This window comes from Topomyia yanbarensis, chromosome 3, assembly GCF_030247195.1.
Source record: "Topomyia yanbarensis strain Yona2022 chromosome 3, ASM3024719v1, whole genome shotgun sequence".
Taxonomy (NCBI): Eukaryota; Metazoa; Arthropoda; class Insecta; order Diptera; family Culicidae; genus Topomyia; species Topomyia yanbarensis.
This window is the reverse complement of record NC_080672.1, coordinates 300,912,029-300,927,840: the sequence shown is the minus strand read 5'-3', so window position 1 is coordinate 300,927,840 and position 15,812 is coordinate 300,912,029. Positions and strand designations below refer to the sequence as shown.

The window sequence follows — 15,812 nt, the reverse complement described above, 5'->3', positions numbered from 1 at the left end:
AAATTGCCTCAGTCCGCATTACATAACCTTTACGCCAAATTTTACAATCTAGTATGAGGGGGTTTTACGGAACATTGTCAATTCTGATCGACTGCGTGAATAGCTTATCTCATCGAGGATATTAAGTGTTTTTCGGTTCTTCAGTCATGTCTGCTCTGATCTGATTTCTGTTAGTAACCCAAAAAGATCCGCTTCTGTAACTGAAACCGAACGGAAAAACTTCCGATGCAGGCTCTTTGGATTGTACTTTTGGTTTTCGGAACATTATACATTCATAGACTTTCGGTTCAATAAAACATTTTGCTATTTTTTATTAAAATATCGTCAAAAGTGGGGTCCCTCAATAGATTGTCTGAAATATATTGCATCTAGTTTGTTTTGTAAGTTTTAAAATGTTGTAAGTTTTTGAAATATGGCCATTCAAAAAATTATTGTATAAATATAAGCACTTTAAGACAGAACATTTTAAGCTCTCATCCGTATCACATCATAACCATGCCCAGTGAGGCGTTTCACGAGCAAAGTCCCAAACCGCGGGTTGCCCCTGGTGGCGCGCTTCCAGGTCATCGGCAGCATTCCAATCGAATGGTTTCATACGCTTCGGCTTCGCGCCCATTGAAGGACCTGCCTCTTCATCATTGCCTACGTCCACCGATTCGACACTACGCTTGAACGCCTGACCGTCAGTGATCGGTTCAAACAGGGGACCGGAGTATGCTTGGAATATCACCGTTCCATTACTAGCATTGGTTTCGGAGAACAGCTTCATGTCGATGTTACCGAATGCCGTCGGGTTCTGCTGGTCCAGGTCACCACGGTAGGCGCTTTGGCGGATGAATTTGGCTATCCCATCCAGGTCGGTGATGTTGTTGAGAATTTTATCTTGTGCGGAATGTTTCTGTTGCGTATTGGTGCTGTTTGTTTTTACATGTCCGATGTCGGCTAGTTCCTGTGTAAAGAAGAATAAAAAGAATTATGTACCATAGTCGATAGATTACCAAATGTTGGAAAATAGGTAGATATTCTTACCAAATCCAATTCTGATGCATTGGTTTGAACAAAAATTCAATTGATATTTCTTTTAATTTTACATTGGTATTAGAAAGAAAAAAATCTGTTCAAACTCACCTTAAAAATGGGCACACCGTTCCCAAGCCAGTAACCATCCTCGATGATTTTCTCTGTCATATCCTCTGCGTGCAGCCGACCAGGAAGCTGATCTACGACCCAAAATAAGCCACCGTCGCTAATTTTCCCAATGGAGGTAACTTTTCGCACACGCTCTTCAAAATCAACATCCACATAGTCTTCCATATGCTTCGTTTCCGTTCGTTGCCCATCGTACTCAATCATTTCGATCTGGTTCATAAGAGTTTCTTCCGTTTCAGCCGAATCATCGGTAATGTTAGTTCTATGGTTCAGCCGCTTCATATCCATAATTAGCCACTGTTTAGCACCGGTTGATGGACTCCGTGCGAAATACTTCGACCAAACGCGGCCACTGTGTGCCAACCGGTTAGCAGCCATCACTCGTGGACCCAGAGGAACCGATCGCACCAGATCGATCTTAGTCCAGAGATTCAAATTGTCATTTTCTATCTTAATTCCGGCTGCCACCATTTTGTGTCGCTTTCCAGAGAGCATATAGAAATCATCCATCGATGACAATGCAGCTGGATAACCGGTGAACACGATGTTTGTACTCGGAACCACCCGGTCAACGGTAGCTTCGGATGAGAAATGATAGTTAAACGTATACTTCTTTACCACTCTTAGCATCGACGCGTAGCTGCCATCACTTGCGTGACCCAACAAAATCTTCACCAGTCCGCCACTGTTCTCCAAAATCTTCAACAACAGAATCCCTTTGTTCGGTTCCACTTCCATGCCACTTTCTCCATCCAAAAAGTTCATGTAGTACGCTTTCAGATCCCGTATATCGACCGCACTGTTCATCAACAGGAAGTCCTCCATCGGTATCTCGTACTCCATGCGCGACCGACGAACGCCCTTGCGGAAGCCAAACTCCAGCCCGTCGAGCTGATCATAGAACAGGCCAATCTGGTACCAGTAGTGGTCATGCTTGCCCTTCATGTCCGCCATCTTTTTGACAGTTTCCATATTTGTGGTGACGATACGACGCAGCCAGTCGCAGAACTCCTCCGACTGATCGTCCCGAGTGCATTCCGCGTTGATGGTGCTGGATGGGAGAAGAAGACAATGAATAGTTTAGTTACTGTAGGTTTGTTGGATTGAGTTTCGCTGAAAAATGGAATTTATTATGATTTAAGTAATGGAAAATTGGGCGGATAGGGTAATAAGTCTATTTTGGTTGTATCAGAGAAAGTCGTATTTTTTAGTTCAATATTCGATGTTTAATTGATTCAATGCCAATAAGTTGATATCGATATTACAGGTTCGTTTCTATGAAACAGTATAAAAGTGGAAGTGGTATGAAAGCAGTAAACTACTCGTGTTTGAACTTAATAAAAATTTGATTCGAGTGTGCTAATTTTTACCCTACCATTTAAACCAATGATTTGAATAAAGAAAAAAGAGGCTGTAATGGCTTCATATGGGTAGGGCGATCATAAGAATAGGGTTTTTCGCATTAACAATTAGAGCTACAACCATATACGCTTTGGACATCTCTTATCTAATCTAAATAATTCTTTCTAGAAATCAGCCAAATATGAACATTACCAACTCATATGTAGTCACGATTCCGCAGACTTGTGATAAAGAACGCGCGTATTCACAAGCAAAAATACTGGAATTTACTCACTTCGTCCAGTGAAGATAGATAGTATGCCAGCTGAGCGCTCCCTCCAACATGCCGGCAGCGAATGCTTGAATTTTGTCAGGATACTCGGGCTGAGATTCTAACTCCAGCTGGGACCAGCCATTTTCTAGCAGGCTGTTCCGATAGCAGCCGCGCACCGCTCCTTTCGGGACCACCTCCAGATCGTTTCGTTGACCCCAAAACTCCACTCGGAAGCCCGAGTTGCCGGCCCAGTAAGCCGTGGCGCAGTACGTTCCGTCGTAGACGGGCCTGAAAAAGGGGTAAAGGCATGTTATTAAAGATATTATTCGAAAGGTAACAAGTTTTTTACAATCTAAGCCTTTAAAGTGCCTTAAATGTGGTGCAACTCATCAGGTAGAATCAGGGGTTCTAGAACTTGGAGCAAAATGGAAGGAACAGGCCTAAAAGCTTCAATTCAGCCGGAAAGTTAATATTATTTGCGTAATGGGCCGTGTCACTATTTATTGCAACACTATTTGGGTTATTCCATGCGAAGTGATCAAGGCACGTGTAATCGACCTTTACGGATTTGAACAAAATTTAGAGGAATTGTTCATCTAGGACCAACATACAAAAACCCAAATTTTTGTGACAATTGAACCACCCCTTGGGTCATGGGAGCACACCCCGTTTTGGCAAATTGCCAAAACCCTTGATTTTCTTTTGATTATATCTCCGGTTCTATTTACTCTAGAATCAAATCACAAGATGGCTTTTGAAGAAAATTGTTCAAGGAGTCTATAAAAAATATTATTTTTTTACCGACAGTGTTGCCAACTATGCAATTTTTTCAGTTAAATATTAAAAGTTAATTTTTCTCTCAATACGTATATTTTAATTTTGAAAATTTTAATGCCATCGCGTTCCTCAGACATTTTTACATAAAAAAACACTTATCATCCCAATATAATATGAGCGCATCCTGAGATACACCGTTTCGAAGGAAAAAAACCGCAATTTCCCATATCAAATCGCAAGCGCACAACACTAAAAAACCAACTTGAGTATTCTGAGTTCAAACATAATTTTTCGTGAAGTAGACGAGAAATGATGAAAAACTACGTATTTGGTTTGCTTCTAGCAGATCAGGGTCGATTTTTATGACAGTTTGAAGATTTTCTCAATTTTGGCCAACAAAAATGGATTTTTATATGAGAAAATCGGAGTTTTTCCCTTCAAAACAGTATATGTCAGGATGCGCTCATATTATATTGGGATGATAAGTGTTTTTATGTAAAAATGTCTGAGGAACGCGATGGTATTAAAATTTTCAAAATTAAAATATACGTCTTGAGAGAAAAATTTACTTTTAATATTTAACTGAAAAAATTGCATAGTTGGCAACACTGCCGGCAAAAAATAATATTTTTTCTAGACTCCTTGAACAATTTTCTTCAAAAGCCATCTTGTGGTTTGATTCTAGAGTAAATAGAACCGGAGATATAATCAAAAGAAAATCAAGGGTTTTGGCAATTTTCCAAAACGGGAGGAGCTCCCATGACCCGAGGGGTGGTTCAATTGACACAAAAATTTGGGTTTTTATATATTGGCCCTAGATGAACAATTCCTCCAAATTTTGTTCAAATCCGTGAAGGTCGATTTCAAGTTTGCATCTTTTTTTGATCACTTCGCGTGGAATGACCCATTTAGATAGATTTCTCTACTTCTGCTCTACGATATATTTATTAAGTTTAAAACTACCGAGTGATAACACATTATACAGGCAAAGAGTTATGATAGCGCGAGATCCTATACGAGCGATAATAACGAGCATTTAAGGGAAATATAAAGGATTGTTAACCTGATGCACGAGCTTATTAGTAATAACGGAACTTGAAATTGACTAAAAACAGACGCGGCGAATTTTCAGTATGTATTGACCCGTGATCATCGATACTAGTCAGATTAAAGTCTTATTGGGGTTGATTTCCGATCAACTACTCATTTTTAACGGTAATGTTATCTCGACTAGATCTGTTCACACCCTCTAATTCCCTACTATCGGCAGAAGGCTGATAGCAACCAGTCGTCGCCGGTCTAAGGACTTAGACTCGCGTGGAGGCATGAGATAGGAAGCTTGTGAGAACTTAGTTATCCCACCGTTTGACGACCCAATTTCTAAGAAAACAGTGTAATAGAAAAACAAACCGAAAAAATTAACGATTAAAATATATGGAATGGAAACCAGAGACATATCTTTAAAATGTCTTCTTATTTCCTGTTCCTTCGGTGTTTGTAATTTGTTCAAAAGCGCTGGATGTAGTCGTCAATTTTGCATTTACAGATGGTTTACCATACCTTTCTGGGTGGACAAAAGTTTGGGAATCAACTGGAGATGCCGAAATCTCAGAATTTTTATTTGCTATATAGAACGATTTTTCTCTTGGGTGCTTGTACAGGATTTTCCGTATGTGCATACTGATTAGAGTACTGGCACGAGGAAAACAGATTGTCATAAGTACACAGCATGGTAAAAGCATAATACACTAAAGACCCGTTTTTATCAGCCCCTTTATCTTTTGTTGACAAAATGGAGGCAATGACAAAACATATCTATTTATTTTCTTTTGTAAACCGAAGCTGTTAAAATATTCAACATTATTCCGTATACATAGCCTCATAAACCTGGCTGGTTAACGGAATCGGGTCGAAAGGCTGGCAAAATTAGGGGCTGATAAAAACGGGTTTTCACTGTAGTACCATGTAGGATGACGAAGGAAGGAACACTTGAACACCGTAGTTATAGCATAGGATAAAAGTATCATCACTATATTATATTATATTTCCTGATTATACATCATATTATCATGATTTGGTCTGTTCCACAATATTCCGCCACGTCACTCGGTCAGTTGCTGCTTGTCTCCAACCTCTCAGGTGCACGATACTCGCCAGGTTCTGCTCCACTTGGACTAGTCATTGGGAACGCTGCGCTCCTCTCCGTCTTGTACCTGCCGGGTTGGAGGTGAAAACCAACTTGGTGGGGTTGTTGTCCGGCATCTTCACAATATGCCCCGCCCACCGTACCCTTCCAGCTTGAGCTACTTTCCGGCTACTTGGCACACCATAGAGTCGCGCAAGTTCGTGGTTCATCTTTCTCCTCCACACGCCATCCTCCTGCACACCACCGAAGATCGTTAGCACCCTTCCTTCGAAGACTTCGAGTGCTTGCAGATCCTCCTCGAGCATTGTCCACGTTTCGTGCCCGTAGAGAACCACCGGTCTAATCAGTGTGTTGTGCATGGCGCATTTCGTGCGGTGGTGAAGCTTCCTGGATCTCAAAGTTTTGTGGACCCCATAGTAAGCACGACTTCCAGAGATAATACGCCTTCTGATCTCCCAGCTGGTGTTATTGTCCGCAGTCACCAATGAGCCTAGATAGATGAACTCGTCAACCACCTCGAACTCGTCGCCGTCGATCGTAATACTACTGCCCAAGCGTTCCCTATCGCGATCGGTTCCGCCAGCCAACATGTACTTCGTCTTAGACACATTTATCTTCAGTCCTACTCGTGCTGCTTCGCGCTTCATTCGGGTATACAGATCTGCTACCGTCTCCTTGTTTCTACCGATTATGTCCACGAAGCACACGAACTGTCCGGACCTCGTGAAAATCGTTCCCCGCATGTTGAACCCCGCTCTTCGCATTACACCTTCTAGCGCTATATTGAAAAGCAGGCAGGACAACCCATCGCCTTGTCTTAATCCCCTGCGTTTTTAAACGGACCCGAGAGGCCGTCCGAAATTTTGACACAACACTTTACACCATCCATCGTAGTCTTAATCAGTCTTGTCAGCTTCCCAGTGAAGCCGTTCTCGTCCATCATTTTCCATATCTCTACACGGTCCACCGTGTCATATGCGGCTTTAAAGTCGATGAACAGGTGCTGTGTCGGAACCTGGTATTCACGGCATTTTTGGAGGATTCGCCGTATAGTAAAGATTTGGTCGTTTGTTGATCTGCCGTTGATGAAACCGGCCTGATAACTCCCGACAAATCCATTTACCAGCGGTGATAGGCGCCGGAACAGAATCTGGGATAGCACTTTGTAAGCGGCATTTGTCACGGTGATCGCTCTGTAGTTTTCACTGTCCAATTTGTCGCCTTTCTTGTATATTGGGGTAATGACCCCTTCCTTCCACTCCTCCGGTAGATGTTCTCTGTCCCAGATTCTTTCGATTATTCGGTGCATGCTTTCCGTCAGTTTCTCCGGACCCACCTTGAAGAGTTCCGCTCCTAGACCATCCTTACCAGCTGCCTTGTTGTTCTTGAGCTGTTGAATAGCCTCGTTAACCTCATTCATAGTGGGCGCCGGCACATCCCCGTCGGCTGCGACACTGACATAATCGTCCTCCTCGAACGCTCGATTGTCCACCTGCGCACCATTCAGATATTCATTGAAGTACTGCCTCCACATTTCGACCACCTCACGTTCGTCCGTCAAAATGCCACCTTCCTTGTCTCTACACATTTCGGCCCGCGGCACAAAACCGTTGCGAGAGTCATTTGGCTTCTTGAAGAACGCCCGCGTTTCCCGAGAGCGATACAGCAGCTCCATCCCCTCTCTCTCAGACTCTTCCAGGCGGCGCTTTTTGTACTGAAAAAGACGAATCTGCTGTTTTCGCTTCCGTCGATATGACTCCACGTTCTGACGAGTGGCTTGAAGCAACATCGCTGCGCGTGCTACATTCTTCTCGTCCAATATCTCTTGGCACTCGCCATCGAACCAATCGCTCCGTCAACTCCTCTGTTCGTAACCCAGGACGCTCTCCCCAGTGCTGCTTATGGCTGCTTTAGTCATGGTCCAGCAGTCCTCAAAGGGAGCATCGATGAGCTCCTCCTCCAGTAGCAGCACTGCTTCAAGATGCTGCGCGTTCGTTGTCGCGGCGTTGGTTTCCCTCAGTCGGTCTAGGTTATAACGCGGCGGGCGCCGGTATCTTACACTGTTCACTACGGATAGTTTTGGGCGCAGTTTAACCATCACCAGATAGTGGTCCGAGTCGATGTTAGCGCCCCGATAGGTCCTTACGTCGATAATGTTCGAGAAGTGCCGTCCATCAATCAGAACATGATCATATGGCGTCTCTGTTTGTTACGGTGATCTCCAGGTGTATCGGTGCAGGAGGCGGTGCTGGAAGAAGGTGCTCCTTATGGCCATGTTCTTGGAGGTGGCGAAATCGATTAGTATCATCACTATCCAGCTTTTTTCGTGCCATAATGGCGGTCAAAATTGTTCAGTTCGTAATACGACAGCAACGCCCAGTTGAAGATATTGGGCGTTCATTGAATAAACATCCAACGCATTGGACTAACGTAGGATGACATAATCTCACTGGGCGGTTGTCGTAAACGATTATTGTCAAAAAAGGCCATTAAACGTATTACGAACTGGATAGAAGTACACCTATCCGTATTGCGACACGAATTTACAAATAGTGCGGATCCTACAACCGTTCGTCGACTGCTTCATCTTCAGAATATAGTGGAATATTTACCCTCTTATTGTCACACTATTTTAGTTTTATATATTTTCGCTACTATTGCTGATTTCTATAACAGTATCGCATTTTGTAAGTGGGCATTCATTTTATCCTACAACAAGCCCTCCATCTCTTCAGTCGAAGATAGGATTTTCCAGTTTTTGAAGTCTACAACGGCACTACGGATGATGATATTAGGCGAGAATGCTTCAGCCGTAATGAGGTTATTCATAGATACATTAGGCATAATGAACGATTGGCACTTAGCCATAGCCCGGGATTTTATTTATCTGTATTATACGGTTTTAAGGGTTAATAGAGATCTGAGAAAGAATACAGATTTAATACAGATTTCCAAAACATAACAGATTTATACAGACTTTACAAAACAGCTAGTTAAAAAAACCCAGCAGTCTTTTTTCTAACATTGGAATTTCAAACGTGTTGCAACTTTTTATATTAATTTATACACATGGAAACGCTCTTGATCGCATAACAACTAAATTGTTAGTTGTATTTCTGAAATCGATTTGTTAAAATTTAGTTGGATCAACTAAATTCATTGTTGATTCCAATAGGTTACCAATTAAAATTCAAAGTAGCTTTAGCTGTTTCAACTATGTGTACTAAAGTTGAATCAAAAAGCCTGTTAATTAATAATCCAAGCAACTTTAATTGTTTCAATAGTTTAATTATTAAATTGAGCTGGATCAACTAAAAACATTACAGATTCGAAACCCTTGTGGATTGAAAGTTGAAATAGCTTAAGCGGTTTCAACTATGTGAATGATTTATTTAACTAGATCTATTAAAGTCATAGTTGAAACAAAAAGCTTATTGCACGGAAAACCCATTCATCACAATTTTAACCAAAAAATTGATTTTCTAATTTAATCTAGTTGATATTTGGGCGAACTAAGTTGTTTATGTATTTATGTATTTATGTATTTATGTATTTATGTATTTATGTATTTATGTATTTATGTATTTATGTATTTATGTATTTATGTATTTATGTATTTATGTATTTATGTATTTATGTATTTATGTATTTATGTATTTATGTATTTATGTATTTATGTATTTATGTATTTATGTATTTATGTATTTATGTATTTATGTATTTATGTATTTATGTATTTATGTATTTATGTATTTATGTATTTATGTATTTATGTATTTATGTATTTATGTATTTATGTATTTATGTATTTATGTATTTATGTATTTATGTATTTATGTATTTATGTATTTATGTATTTATGTATTTATGTATTTATGTATTTATGTATTTATGTATTTATGTATTTAACAATTTACGTCCAACTGACAATGAGTCTTAATGAACTAAATTACAAATAATTAACCTAAAGTGAAAACAAACGTTTTTCGAAACTGTTCAGAACTAATGACGAAGTCGAAGATGTCGGTAAAATCGTTAAAGCGACGGACCATTGCTAGTATCGGGCTGTTGGCAGCGTAGTTAGTTTTACGCATTTCAGTCTGCAGCAGTGTTCGAGGACGAAGGACACGGGTTGGCGCGTAGAGTGTAATTTGTGATAGGAGATCGGGAACATCATATTCGGCGAGAAGAAGCTTAGATACGAAGGTAGCTTGCGACGCGTGTCTACGATCTTCTAAAGTGTGCAGTCCTAGTAATCGACAACGGTTTTCGTATGGTGACAAGTTCAGCGAATCATTCCAAGGCAATTGACGTAACGCATATTTTATGAATCTGCGCTTGACGGCTTCAATTCATTGGCTCCAAGTTGCATGGTAGGGGCACCAGACGACGTTTGCGAATTCCAACTGTGAGCGTACCAGTGAACAATACAACGCTTTGAAGGGCAAAGAGTCCCGGAATTCGTTGGATATTTTGAACAGAAAACCTAGTAGACGATTAGCTTTGTTAATGATCGCTGAGAAGTGATGGGTGTACGTTAGCCTTTCATCAAGGATGATGCCCAAATCTTTTACATGATCAACGAATGGCAGCTGATTTCCTGCGATGTTGTAGTTGAAAGTAAACATGTTCTTCGTTTGATGAAAGCTGATAACAAAGCATTTAGCAACACTAAGAACCATCATGTTTCTTTTACATCAACTATAAAAGGTATCAACGAGATACTGTAGCTCACGGCAATCGCTTTCTTTCCTTATAACTAGAAATATTTTCAAGTCGTCGGCGAAGAACAGTTTCCTCTCCACGCATTAAGACGAAAACCACATCATTCACGAACAGTGAAAACAGTAGCGGACCAAGCGTACTACCTGGAGGAACTCCAGAATGGTTGGAAAAGGACTCAGATTCATTGTCACCAATTTGACCAACGACATTACGGTGAACAAGGTATGATCGAAGCCAACGGCAGAATCAGGAATGGTGACAACAACAATCTAGCGCTGTTGTTTTGATGCTGTCAGTTTCAGTCTGGGCACGAACGTTTCAGTCTAGCACAAAACATGAAAAGCTTACCTGAGTTAAAGTTTGAACCGCTTGTCTCAGCTTCCCAGTAAAGTTCAGCAAAAATTCTGCCTGTTTCTAACTAGTATTCCGGCTCCAGTGACACAACCGATTCTAACTAGAATCGGTTGTGTCACTGGAGCCGGAATAAGTATTAGAAGCAGCCAGCATTCCGGCTTATTCTTCGGCTTAACGTAACTCGGTTGTAGCGTTTGTTTCAGTTCGGACACAATCATATATGCCTTTACACTACCGTTTCAGCTAGGCCACAAACGACTGGAAGTCAACTGATCTCATTGTTGAATTGAACTAGTTCATCATAAAGTACAGCATAGGATATTTCAAACGTTTCTTTCACCTACCGACGGATGAAGGTATGCAATTAAATTGTTGAAATACACCCGGATGCCAGTAATCCACAAGTAAATATCGTATTCAACGGATATGTTTGACATGACCTTTTTAAATGGAGGTCAGAAATGGCCAAAGGTATTTAAGGATTGTTGGTAATTTTTATTTCTTTTTTATTTGGTCAGCCAGCACTATCAAAAAACCTCATACTTATTCCACATCTAGTTTGGCATCTCAAAAGATGAAAAATTATTATCATCTTGCATATAACAAAATTTGTTAATAATTGAAATTTTACGATAGGTATAATCAACTAAATCCGAAATAGAAATGTTAGAAATAATTTTGATCTGGCAATGAAGTCACTTCGAGAACGTTCCCGAATTATTGTCCGCCGCGTGAATATACACAATCAAACAACAGTTCGTATCTCGTGTTATCAATGTTCACTGGAACAATGATACCACGTTCGTTGGGGCCTATCGCGAGATGCAGGATTTACAGTGCTACTATAGTTAGCAGCTCCAGAGTGATACCTGGGAGAACTACTGTTTTGAATGGAAAATTACGTTCCGATTTAACTCTGCTCTGGCTACCGGTATAAGCAGTACAAGTTCGTTTAGAATGGGGTAGGAGAAATTTTCAAGAATTTTACCGTATAACTTCCTATGATCGATCTAATATATGAGCGACAGAAAATAAAAATCGCAATGACAGAACATGCTTCGTATGAAGTTTGAAAACAGGTTAAAAATAAATAATTGAATCGCAGAAAAACAAACATCCATCGTTATATTCAAGATTAAGCGTCGGTTAAACTAAGAGCAGGATGCGTTTTTTTCGATTTCAACATAGAAGGTTTTTTTTTTAAAGACGTGTCCCTCGGACAGTCCGATTTTTACGCTTGAAGTTTCTATTCGATTATTATTATCTAATATATTTCAATTGAGTCTTGCGAGGTATGTTCTGTGATTGAATCTTTTATTTTCAGTCGCTCATATGCCAATTTTGTCAAATAAATGTACAAAGCTCCCTACCGATTTGATTTTCATCCGATAAATGCTTGAAAATGAAGTAACAGTGCTGCAATAATTTTCTGTTCGCCTTGTAAAAGACATTGTGTACTAGGGAGCAGCTCCCTTATTCTGCGCTACATGTGACGTGAGACGACAAATCTCACTTCACTTTATGTAGCTTTTCTCACCGGTTCTGAAAGTCGACTTGGGTGAGGTGAGAGTCCACATTGTCGTTAACCCTAGAACGTTGCACTTGCGTTGTCCACCCTAGAACGTTGCACTGGGGTATAAATGTACCCCACGCGTTTGATCGCAATTTTCACAGGTAAAAATGCAAACGAAAGATTTGTATAATACATCATTTTCTTCGATTCTTAATTGCGAAAATAGCTGTGTATGTGAAAGTAAGGAATTTATTGAATCAATGATACATAAATTGGTTTGAACAAAATAAAAAGTGAAAAAATCATGGTTTTGACTTTTTTCACAAAAATTACTATAACTTTGCGAATTTTCAACCGATTTGAAAAAAATCAAATGATTCTTAAAGTTGAAAGAATGGTCTTGAAACGGTTTGAAATGGAATTTCAATATTTTTGAAAATGTTCAAATATTTTGAAGAGTGAAAATTTAAAAATCGTGTTTTGGAAAATACCACAAAATCGGGTGGAAATTGAAATGAAAAAATATTTCTGACCAGTAATACATTGGTAACAGGCAACGTTACTGTTACAGCAGCTACTGTGCGCAAATTATACTTGCGAGCCATTGCTTTGAAAAACTATAAAAAATAAACAATAAAACAATAAAAATCAGCAAAAATGAGAACGATTTTTTGTTCCGCTTCAAAATTAAATTAAATTAATTGAATAAATGATTAAAAACGATTGTATAATACTAATTGTTACTTACGTAGTAAAACAACTAGTATTTAAACTGGTATTGTCACGAGACACATTTTCACTGACAGAACGAAACCTGACATAATACTAACGGCAACCGTACACTGGGGTACAAATGTACCCCACGCTAACTTTGACACCTGCTTCCACAAAGGCTACAAGCAAACTGGCTATACCATCTTTTCCTTCTCTTACTAGAAACTACTCTTACTCTCCCAGGTCGGTCAATGCCGAATTCTCGTCTTCACACGGTTCCAAAGAAGCCGTGGGGTACATTTTTACCCCAGTGCAACGTTCTAGGGTTAAATGGGCATCTCATGTCACCCGAAGGGAAACTTAAGAATCGGGTGGGACATGTTATATGGAGTGAGGTGAGATTGGTCGGCTCATGTTACACGCCGCATAGAATAAGGGGGACCGTGGACCTGAGTAAATGACATTTAGAGTTTCCACCCCTCCGGGTTTGACCCGGAGCCTCTGGTTTCCGGGTGCGATCTCCGGTCAATTTCTCCGGGTTTGGTGGAATGATTGATAATTTCAACTTTTTTGAATGTAATTGATTCTTTGCAAAATATTTAAAAAGTAATATTTTTGATTTCGTGCGCGAAACAACGAAAATGTAAAATAAATCAATTTTATTATAGTTTAAGGAAAATGATATTTCGCTATATGCCACAATTAAAATTTGCTTACACTAAGTCGCTCAAAAGTTATTTTCCTGTAATTTTACGAAATCACTTCGTTGTTGGTGGAGCCTATGTGCAGCTGCATCAAGGGATCGCCATCCCTTGATTCAGTTTGTTCTAATCTAATTGGCTATGTCAACATAAAACGAGTTCTTGCAGCAGTGTTGTTGCTGATCCTGCAGTGACCCCCAACTGTTGGCTATGAAGCCAAGTTTTGCCCCTTTGTTGGAACTTCTGGTGACGAATTATCGAGACCACAGAGTGTTTCTTCCTCTCCTATTAGTTGAGGATCAGAGCAATGCTCGTTTGACTTATTCTCCACAGGGAGAGTGGCTGGTGCTTTTGTATTCTTTTCACTTAGCCGGGGAAGAGAAATTCTACACCTAATAAAACCGACAAAACCGTCTACAAACATGAGAAATTTACAGCTTTATTTTGACGGTATAGACGAGATCACTCTACGGCGATTGTGAGGCAATTTTCTAATCAAACAGGACTAAATTTCATGAAAAATTACAAAAGGAATTACAACGTATATGCCTTTCTCTTTTTTTGCACATGAGGTAATAAAAAGCGGCTGACTCTGAACGCACACGAGGTGATAGGACACACGTCAAAAAAAATAGGTAGAACAAAATCCATAGTGAATATGTTTCGTGGGGTATGTCCTGTCGCCTTTTGTGCGTTCAGCTTTAGCCGCTTTAGCTTAAAGTCCTCCACCGTCAGGTCAGTAAAAATCTCCGGGTCAACGACTCTCCAGAGGTGGAAACCGTTGGCATTACATTAAGTAAGCACCTTTTTAACATTCATGGTATTATTTTAAGTATCAGTTAGCATGCCGTTAGATTGCTAAGAGCGCTAGACACACTGCGCTCTCGAAAAGATACTACGGAACGAGAGCGAGGAAGTGAGTTGATAGAAAATGGAGCGAGCAAACGGAATTTTCTCACAAGCAGTCTTAGATCTATTCATAGAAACGTGGTAATAGATAATGTGCAGATGCAGATAATCAATATTTCAAAAGAACGACGATTTATTCGCGAGTTTTTTGGAACTAAAACAAAATTTAATCGGCCTCCCTTTTGCCTACAAAGTACAAATAATTTATACCGTAAATTCGTCTACTGAAATTATGTTGAACTCAGTCCAGCGCTAGCTTAGTCCTGTCACTAACTTAGTGTCAGATTCTGGTGAGACGAAGTCGAACGCACATTCCATAACAAATCTATTGAACTCCTCCCAAGAAGCAGTTATAGGCACGAGCTTTCTACCTCTACCAAATCCAGCTCGATTGGCAAATAAATTGATAAATATTAGTCGCCACGATCTGATGTGTGAGATAAGGCACTGTTACTTCAATTGTGGTTCTGGTGATCCTCTATCTGTCGTTGGTCGAGATGAGTAAGACTCTACTACAAAATAGCAATAGACTTCAGTTCAACACAGTAACCGTTAATTATACATATTGCCGCGAGGTGGAAGGTGAGGATGGAGCTCAAGCTTAGGAAAGTCATAGTTACACAGTTTCATCATATACGAAATTCCGATAACTGAGCCTACAATACGAAATAGTCGTTATCAGTTCTCAGACCACTACGGAAAATGCTACAAAAAAGTCGTCAATCTACTGTAATCAAATCCATTACATAGTTTTCAACATCATCAGGTAAAAAGGTTACCCAGCCAGTAGCCTCTGTCACGGAAGGAATGCCGCTTCTAATATTATGAATATGAACAGAGTTGAGTTGCGCTGAGAATTCCCTCGATAGCTGTTGTTTGAGAGAACCCGAAGGAGCGTCCCAGATTCCGATGTTCACTACATAAAAGGCTAAATAGCTGCCACGAATCATGTATGTCGCTGACAGTAATGTGTCTATGAATAAATTACTAAGAATGATCCATGTTTATTGTTAGAGGAGAAAAACCAGGATTAATCAAACGGTTTTCTTCGAGTTCACTGGACATCAGGATATGGGGAACCAGGATGTCTGTTATCCCTAAGTTAGGAGTCCTGATATTTTTGCTATACCTACTGCTCTAATCAGACTGTTCGCTATCAAATGGGCTTTGATGGTTTAATTTTGTCCTCTTTTCCATAATGTTTGATAA

General features: G+C 40.1%; 1 protein-coding gene across 2 annotated transcripts in view; it reads right to left on the bottom strand.

Moving 5' to 3' along the window:
- Positions 1 to 286: 286 nt before the first annotated feature.
- Positions 287 to 15,812, bottom strand: part of LOC131688438 (putative phospholipase B-like lamina ancestor) — a 59,008-nt gene continuing 43,482 nt past the window's right edge. For both annotated transcript variants that reach the window (XM_058972666.1, XM_058972667.1), the window contains 3 exons: positions 2,786 to 3,052; positions 1,129 to 2,200; positions 287 to 949 (listed from right to left, as the gene is read on the bottom strand). In XM_058972666.1, the coding sequence (XP_058828649.1) occupies positions 488 to 949; positions 1,129 to 2,200; positions 2,786 to 3,052 (1,801 nt within the window). In that variant the 3' untranslated portion in view covers positions 287 to 487. The remainder of the gene's footprint in view (positions 950 to 1,128; positions 2,201 to 2,785; positions 3,053 to 15,812) is intronic.